The 9,650-nt window shown below is 37.7% G+C and overlaps 1 protein-coding gene across 1 annotated transcript; it reads right to left on the reverse strand.

Moving 5' to 3' along the window:
* Positions 1–605: 605 nt before the first annotated feature.
* LOC128982492 (uncharacterized) lies at positions 606–2,557 on the reverse strand. Its single transcript, XM_054401453.1, has 2 exons — positions 2,378–2,557; positions 606–1,592 (listed from the first exon to the last, which is right to left on the reverse strand). The coding sequence occupies exons 1-2, from the start codon at positions 2,555–2,557 to the stop codon at positions 606–608; spliced, it is 1,167 nt and encodes a 388-aa protein (XP_054257428.1).
* Between the last annotated feature and the right edge of the window lie 7,093 nt (positions 2,558–9,650).

Genomic DNA, 9,650 nt, shown 5'->3' on the forward strand with positions numbered 1-9,650 from the left:
GAGAAAAAAAAATCAAATTTAAAATTTCCATGTTATTCTAATGGAGAAAATGAAAACTGTTGTAGTTTACTTGTTTATGGATATATATATGTTGATCAAATTTAGCTAATTTATTTATTTCATCCTATTCTATTGATGTTTGGTCAAAAACACTGTTTACCTTCCCTGTAGCAGCAAACCTAAGCACTCGTTAAATCTAATGTTATTTAAATTGGGAATAAATATGTCTTATTTATGGAAAAGTAGTAGGGAAAAGCCGGTTCTGGACCAACCCTGATAAACCAAGGATTCATCATCTGTTTACTCTTCCACTCATTGAAAAGCCGTTTCTGGACCAGCCCCTAGCAGACTAGAGATTTGCCCATTTTCAAGTTCAGCTGGCTCGTGGTGACAAGTAGTATATATATGTGCGTCCTACTCCCGGAGCCAATATGGGCTCTTATGGGAATACCTCCCCACAAAATCCGGAGGTGTCCTCCAACCCCACACATGGAGTATGTATGTTTGTCCTGTGCTGGGGTTTAATATAGACCTTATGGTGACAAATTCAACCCTTGTCTCATCACTCTGGGGCAAAAATAATTTTTTTTAAGATTTTTATTTTCTTACAGTGATCTAGAAATTGTATACAGTTGTCTAATGATGTTTCTTGAAATGTCATAACTGAATCCAGTTTCAGAGACCACGACTACGTATGCTGTTGTTCCGGCATCGGCTTGTGCGGTCGCGATAGCATTTACGAAATCTAACTCAATCTGGATGTCACTTCTTGAGCAATCTGTGCTCATTGGGTGAATATGAGTGTCTATCACCAACAGCGGATAGTCATTCTTGAACTCTGAAGGAGATACGAACACATTGGTGTCTCCAAAGTTCACCAGACGATATCTGACCAACTGTTCGTACAACAGTCTCCATTTGCCTTCAGAGATGTGTATGTTCTGCATTTCTTGGGGATAACGTTCTCCGTTTATTTTCACATCGACATTTTTTATGTTGCAACTATCAAAACGGGAGGGAATTTTCTTCTGGTCATTCCAACGGCTAGTTTGCAACCCCACAATGACAAATTTCGGGTTGTATACATTTCTATAAACGTTTGTGATATCGAAGTTGAACGAGGCCCCGAAAACACCTTTCTTCTCAATATACTGCCACTGGTAATAGTTGTATACCAATTTACTATGATCACTCAAACGGGTCAACCCATCGATCAATTGAATCTTGCTGGTGGCTGTATACTCGACTAACGGAACTCGAAGAACGAAGGATTTGATTTCGACTTTTCCCTCGTCCGGCATCGTGTCTGTCGTGGCTGATCCTTTCCAAACGAATAGAGCATCGTTATCTTCAGCACGGGTAATTACGACTTCGAATCCACCTTTGTACATAGGATACCGTAGATGATCGAAGAAGCCGAGACCGAGGTGTGCAAGGGTACCGATTACTTTGAAGTTGCCTCCACCAGTGAACGTGGATACGAAACCACAATTTCCTAGAGAGTTCTTGTTCGAACTGGAATAGTTGAGGATTCCCTTGACCGTGCTTGTGACACCAGGATAGTCGACAGTGTCGATTGTGGTGTTGTGTTTCTTGAGTTAAATTCGAGTAAACAGAAACGGTACGAAATTGTCGATGAGTTTAATGTTTGTTTTATCGGCATAAGCAGCCCCGTCAGATTTCTTGACGACTTTACCACAAATGTGAAATTGTATTCCTGAATCATAAAACGTGTCACCGTGATCGAGTTTAAAAACCGTGTAATTATTTGGAGTGTTGAAATTGAGTTCAGACACCGGCATGACAGAGCGGTATTCGCTCTTCACCACACCGCTTGAAAACTGATTGTATGTAGCATCCATTTGTGTTGGTTACTTAATAAAGGTTGAAAAAAATATACTATGTTAACATTACGATTTTACTCTTTAGACCTTATCCTCAGTAGCGAACTCAAGAGCCGTGTATTAAATCCGTGATTACGTTCGTGTTCTTCGAGGAATTCCTTGGACACGTTTTGATACTTTATGATGTAGTACCAATCTACGTTGCCTGCAAAATCGTGTATGAATGATTCAGACAGTGTTTGATATTTGCTGACCACATACCAGCACTCGTTAAAGTTGACAGCCATTTCCGGAGGAAGCTCTCATCGAACTTTGTCCTCTTCAGTACGGCATACCAGTTTACGCGATGGAAATACGTGCGTAACATGTCGATGCTGAAATCGTAGTTTTCGGATAGGAGACCCCAGTCGAGCTCCTTAGCGTACTTCATAACGAACTCGTCTGTGAGAACGCCCTTAGGTGCTTTTGCTTCCCGAGAAAGAATCGTCCATGCGTTTTCCATGTTGTACTCTTTCTCTCACTTATATACATACAGACGTTCCTAGTCCAAGACCGAGTTTGCGCTTCATCCACATTGCGTCGGTCGTACCGAGTGCGACAGCGCGTTCGTTTAGATCGGCGTCAGAAGACGTGACCCTATTCCAAGCGGCGTCTTGCAATTTCTTATCTGCCACCCATCGGTCTTTGGCACGCCTATGATCCCGATACCACATGTCATGTTTCTTGCACGCCTCGTCTAAGGGGTTAACTCCTTTGTCACCACGAGCCAGCCGATCAGATAGCTTCGTACCAGGTCCACAATAATTGTACGTATCAAGATTTCAACTACGTGGAGCGTGTAGCTCAAACGGTAAACTGTTGATTAAGTTGTTCAACAACCCCGATCCTTGAATAGCGTGTTCAGGTAACGCTGATAGACAGCTTATGAGATACTTCAATCCGTTTGGTCGTTCGATTAGCTCCTGCATGTGGTCGTATATGAATTTCACGACTGATAGTTTCTCGTTGTGAAAGTTATTGTTTCCAGCAGCCTCCTCAGCGTGTATGAAATTGAGCCGACTGATCAATTCGTTTAAATCCTTTATGTACCGATATTCGATTGGTGTTTTGTCATCGTACCGTTTCAACCCAGACCCAACTGTCTCTGTGGGTGTTGATGTAGTTGGGGTTGTGGGTTTATTCATCTCGTCCCAAATGGGTTTGATCATCTGTTTCCACTTTTGACCCTGACTTGATTTCTGTCGTCTAGTCGAGGGGTCGTTCTTTTGATACAACGAGTTGGATGTCAACAGAATTTCCTTGTATGAATTCCAATCGTCAGATGTGTACTCGTCAGACTTAACAAAACCTTTATTCTTCAAGAGTTTCCAAAGACCTTCGCTGCCGACAAAACTTTTACCTGACATCACTATATCGTCATAATTAAAGGTGATTGGTTGTGTTGATATAGTATAAGCTCATTCATCTCAACATATTATGTACAGCACTTGTCAACTAAATCATGTTACTCTTTGGTTTTCTTCTTACTGAAAATAGAAGCTTAGCTCCTCCTTCTTTTCATGGCCTCTGTCTAAGTAAGATGTTGTACAATTGTGAATTATGTAATTTAATTTAATTTCATACAAATAAATAACTTACGTTTAAATTGTGTGTTTTATTAAAACGCCAGTCAAGATGGTGTCAGGATAAATGATAAATTTTCAAGTGAAGTGTGAAAACGTAAGTAAATTGCAACATATAGACAAGCCATGAAACCTAGCACGAGACGTGGAGTACCTATCACATAGTTCTTTCATGTTGAAGAATGTCCTTCTGATTCTGAAACGAAGATAAATTACTAGGAAACTTATTTGAAAAGTCACAGAATCTTAATAAAATCACTGACAAAATGTCTGCTAGTAGCTCAGGTATAGACTCTAAAATAGGCCCAATTAGCCTAGATGGAAATCTTTCACAAAATTGGACCTTTTGGCTGCAAAGGTTTAAGATTTTCCTAACAGCTTCCAACCTGACAAGGAAGGTGATGAAAGGAAAATAGCGATTCTACTTCATAATCTTGGAGAAAATGTCTAGAGATCTATAATTCCTTTAATTTATCATCAGATGATTCCAAGAATTATGACACGGTAGTATCAAAGTTTGAAGGTTACTCTCTCCGAAGAAGAATATTACCATTGAGAGACACAAGTTATTCATCGTAAGCAATCTGCTAATGAAACGATTGATTCTTTCTATACTGATTTAGTTAATAAAAGTCTAACTTGTGAATTTGGTACGCTCCGCGAAGACTTGGTGCGTGATTTGCTGATTTGTGGACTGCATGCTAATTATGTTCACATCAAAGAAAGGTTGCTGCGTGAACAGGACTTAACGTTAGTGAAGGCTATCAATATCTGTAAGACAGCGGAACTTTCAACTATTCAAGTAAAAGAACTCGATGGAGTTGAAATAGTTCAAGTAAGCGCAAGGCCTAAGTATGGGTCTACGTTCAATAAAGGGTTGTCTCATCAAAATTCGTCTCATCAAGCTAAATCTGAAAAGTTTGGTCCTAAGAAATATATTACCAACTGTACAAACTGTGGTAAAAATCATCGTATAAACCAGTGTCCGGCTTATGGTGTCGTCTGTTTTTCTTGTAAACGTAAAAATCACTTTTCATCATATTGTAAGTCTGGTAACTCTGGTCATGGTACCAACAGTAAGAGCATTAAAAATAACAAAAGTTGGCCTAAACCTAAAAAAGTGAATGAAGTTAACCTAACTTCTGGTATGGATCCTAGCCTACCGGTATCTCAGGATATAGGCCTAGATAATTTCACTATAGACACTGTAATTAATACACATGAAAAGCCTAAAGATTGGATTGAGACTGTTGTAATTAATAATCGTAAAATTAATTTCAAACTTGATAGTGGTGCACAAACAAACTTAATGTCATACTCTCAGTTTAAAGAGTTGGGCTTACCTCAATCTATAATTAATAAAACTGATATTGTAATTACATCAGCTTTTGGCCAGCAAGCACCTGTAGTAGGTAATTGTAAAATAGATTGTATTATAAAAGGTATGTCTTGTGTAGTGTTTTTTGTAGTAATTGATGGGCCGTCACCGTCATTATTAGGTCTCCATACTTGTGAAGAACTAGGTCTAATATCTCGTTCTGTAAACTATTTATCTGCTATAAATGACAGCTTTACTAATGAAATTGTAAGTAAAGATTACCAAGTAATGTTTGATGGCAATCTAGGTACAATACCTGGTGAAGTAAATTTAGAACTCTTTGACAATAATGAGCCTAAGCTAGAACCTCCTAGAAGAGTTCCTTTTGCGTTAATGAATACATTAAAAGATGAATTAAGCAGAATGGAAAAACAAGGCATAATAACTAAAGTAACAGAGCCTACTGAATGGGTAAATGGTATGGTCCTTATAAATAAGAAAGGAGCAGGTTTAAGGGTAGTTTTAGACCCTAGGAATTTAAATAAATTTTTGAAACGGTCCCAATGTCAAATTCCCACTTCTGAGGAAATAGCTAATAAGTTAAGTAATTCTAAAGTATACTCTGTACTTGATGCAAGTTCAGCTTTTTGGATGATCAAGATAAATGATAAAAGTAGTAAACTATGTACTTTTAATACCCCTTATGGGAGGTATAGATTCTTGCGTATGCCGTATGGGCTTAGCTGTGCTCCTGACATTTTTCAGTCCAAGATGTGTGAAATATTTGGTAACATTGACGGTGTGGTAACATATTTTGACGACATTTGTGTAAGTGGACCTGACCAGGAAACTCATGATGCTCGCTTGAAGCAAGTCATGGAATTAGCCAAAGCTAACGGGATTAAATTTAACATGGCCAAGTGTAAATTTTGTGTCAATAAAGTTAAGTTTGTTGGCCATGAGTACTCTCAATGTGGGATGTCCCCAGATCCTTCCAAGGTAGCTGCGATTCAAAAGATGCAGCCTCCGGTTGATCGTAAAGAATTGGAAAGATTTCTTGGTGTAACAAATTATTTGTCTAAGTTCATTCCGAACTACTCAACAGTCTCAAGTCCTTTAAGGGAACTTTTGCGAAAAGATGTTCTGTTTCAATGGGATTTTCCCCAAGAAAATGCTTTCAAGAGGCTGAAGGAGCTCTTGGTAAGTCCACCTGTATTATCATATTTTGATCCTAAGAAAGATGTAGTTTTATCGGTTGACAGTAGTTCAACTGGTGTAGGAGCTGTGCTGTTATGTGATAATAGGCCTGTAGCTTATGCTTCAAGAGCGTTAACGCCTAGTCAAATGAATTATAGTCAGATAGAGAAAGAAATGAATGCCATTCATTTTGGTTGTGTTCGCTTCCACCAATATATATTTGGTAGAAAGGTTACCGTAGAGACAGATCATAAACCACTTATCACTTTGTTTAAGAAACCTTTGTCCAGTGCCCCTGTAAGGTTACAAAATATGTTGCTTAAAGTACAACGGTATGATCTCAATGTTTTGTACAAACCAGGCTAGTTTTTGTATATTGCCGATACTTTATCAAGGTCATCATTGCCTGTAACTTCTTTTGAAGAAATTGATAGAATGGAGGAAGATGTAATTTGTCAAGTTAATCTTTTTAAAAGTACTTTTTTGTGTGTGTCTAAAGAAAAATTGGCCTTGCTTAAAGAAGAAACTGACAATGACTGTACACTTGTTAGCGTTAGAAACTTAATCAAAGTTGGTTGGCCTAAAAATAAAAATGACCTTGAAAACAGTGTAAAACCGTACTGGAATGTAAGAGAAAATTTACATGTAGTCGACGGTTTGTTGTTTAAAAATGATTGCGTTGTAGTTCCTCGTAGCCTACAGAGAGAAATGTTAGTTAAACTACATGAAGGCCATGTTGGCGCAATAACCTGTGAAGTAAGAGCAAAACATGTTTTGTATTGGCCTAGTATTAAATCAGACATTAAGGAAATGGTAAATAATTGTCTTACGTGTGCTATGCACTCGCCTAGTAACTCTAAAGAGCCGATCTTGTTTCATGATATTCCTAGCCTACCATGGTCTAAGGTTTCTGTTGATTTGTTTGAATTTAAATCCATGCATTATGTTATAGTTATGGATTACTACTCTAAGTATATCGAACTTGTTTCTTTGTCAGAACTAAGCTCTAAAGCTGTTATTAACAAACTCAAGTCTATCTTTGCCAGACACGGTATTCCACAAACTCTTGTAAGCGATCCGGGAACTCGGTTTAATTGTAAGGAATTTCAGTCCTTTGTTTATAGCTATGAATTCAATCATGTAATGACCTCACCTAAGCACTCACAATCAAATGGTCAAGTCGAGTCGGGAGTCAAAATAGCTAAGGGTATATTGAAAAAATGTGAGTTCTCAAACACTGATCCTTACATAGCCTTACTTAACTATAGGAATACGCCTAAAGGTAATTTACCGTCACCAGCTCAGTTGTTGTTCTCAAGAAACTTAAGATCTCTGTTACCAAGTGCAACTAAGTTGTTAGAGCCGAAAGTAACAAAATCTAATCCTGTGCTTGTAAATAAAAGGAAATGTTCTGTTCAGAAGTATTACAATTCTAATGTAAAACAACTAAGTGAGCTAAATGTAAATGACAATGTGTTATTTAAGAAAAATCCAGTTGTTTCTAGTTGGTCTAAGGGAAAAATAGTTTCGAAGGACGAAGTACCCCGATCTTATATAGTAAAAGATGAAAATGGACGTTTGTTTAGGCGTAACCGCAAGTATTTTATCTTGTCTCCACCAGTAGAGCCTCGTAACACACCAGAGTCCAACAGTCCTAGTCCTTCAACTTCAACTAGTCCTAGAACCAACCCAGCTTCTCCAAATCAGTCACCTAAACCGAACCCAACCAGCACTCCTATTCAGACCGCTGACAAACCTGATCATGAAAGTAATGTAATTAAAAATATGGATGGTTATGTAACTAGAACAGGTAGGATCATAAAAAATCCTAAAAGACTGACCTTTAACAACTAACAAAAATCTACTGTAAGAATATCAGTAAGTTTAATTTGTAATTAGCCTATTCTTAGGCCCAGTGAAATTTTCATTTGCTTGAATTTAATTGTACGGCATCTATCTTTAAAATATTTTGGTTCTGTATATCCTCTTGCTTTAAAGAAATTCAATTTATGTTTTGAAGGTTAAGCTAGCCTAATGTATTTACAGTTTGTAAACTTTGTTTAGGGGGAAGATGTTGATATAGTATAAGCTCATTCATCTCAACATATTATGTACAGCACTTGTCAACTAAATCATGTTACTCTTTGGTTTTCTTCTTACTGAAAATAGAAGCTTAGCTCCTCCTTCTTTTCATGGCCTCTGTCTAAGTAAGATGTTGTACATAATATGTTGAGATGAATGAGCTTATACTATATCGACATCTTCCCCCTTAACAAAGTTTACAAACTGTAAATACATTAGGCTAAGCTTAACCTTCAAAACATAAATTGAATTTCTTTAAAGCAAGAGGATATACAGAACCAAAATATTTTAAAGATAGATGCCGTACAATTAAATTCAAGCAAATGAAATCCAAATCCAATTTTCAAGCGTTCACCCGACACATCATAATAAATACCGAACTGTGAATCGCTTGCACGAGGTAAGTATCTCGCACCGACACTGCCCAAATTGATTACATTTGAGTCCACCAACTGTCTGATTGATTTGTTCTGAACGTTTTCAGTTTCCTCTTCATCTTCGTTATCGAAGGGAATTTGTTTACGATCTGGTGTACTGTATACTCTTGGTCTAAAGCGAGCAACCATTTGATTGTATTTTTGCTTTTTCAACCACTCCTTTGTCTTCTGTTCTAATAAATCATCTTTTTCCTTTTTCTCTTTTATTGCATCGGTAATGGTTTGATATTTCTTTTCCCTTTCTCGTTGTTCCTCTCTTTCTAAAATGTGTACGTTAGCAAATTGTTGTTGAAGTCTATTTTTGACATGTTCTAGTTGCTTTGCCTTGGTGACAGTCAACGGTTGTTTTTGAACATCTCTTGTAATAATTGTGGTGGATGGACTTTTTGTTGGAGATGATACAACTGATATCTCTTTAAGTTTTTGTTCACGTTGTTTTTGCTCTTCGGCGTCATGAAACTTTTTCATCAGGTTACTCTCGATAGCTTCAAGTCGCTTAGCAGCTTTTGCATCCATCATAGCCTGCATTCACTTATATTACACAACGTCAGAAAAAACTACATACATCGTTTCTAGTATAAAAACGACATATCGTCGAAAAACGACATTTCAATCAAAAAACGTGATATAACGTTTCTAGTATAAAAACGACATATCCATCAAAAAACGATATTTCATTCAAAAAACGTGATATAACGTTTCTAGTATAAAATCGACATATCGTCGAAAAACGACATTTCAATCAAAAAACGGTATATATCGTTTCTAGCTAAGATGTGACATTTCACATTGAGGTTGTAAATATAGTTTTCTTCAGCATGCATTTATATTTTCCAGTGTGTGCTTTTTTAGTGGTATTGATGGTTACAAATCCATGTTGTTCCTTCCAACACCGACGACAGAGCTTTTCAAACTCAGATAACGACTGAAACCCAGGCTGTCATCAATGCTGCCAGAGCTCGTGGATTCCATGAGGTGGTGTGCAGGTGGGTAGAGTCTCTACTTAAGAGGAGGAAGGTAAGACTCTCTCTTCACAATGAGGTTCTGGAGGCCAGGACCACACGAGGGTGTCCACAGGGGGGTGTACTCTCTCCTCTTCTCTGGAACCTTGTTGTGGACGACTTAATTAGATCTCTCAGTGATAGTGGTG

The sequence above is a fragment of the Macrosteles quadrilineatus genome, unplaced genomic scaffold (genome assembly GCF_028750875.1).
Source record: "Macrosteles quadrilineatus isolate MER2022 unplaced genomic scaffold, UCM_ALF_1.0 Scaffold_389__1_contigs__length_80638, whole genome shotgun sequence".
Lineage (NCBI taxonomy): Eukaryota > Metazoa > Arthropoda > Insecta > Hemiptera > Cicadellidae > Macrosteles > Macrosteles quadrilineatus.

Bases quoted from the DNA above. Each gene is read 5' to 3' on its own strand.
- LOC128982492 (XM_054401453.1), bottom strand. From the start codon at position 2,557: ATGTGGTATCGGGATCATAGGCGTGCCAAAGACCGATGGGTGGCAGAT. The intron at 1,593-2,377 runs GTATGTATATAA...ATTTAACTCAAG, and splicing joins GTCTTGGACTAGGAACGTCT to AAACACAACACCACAATCGA.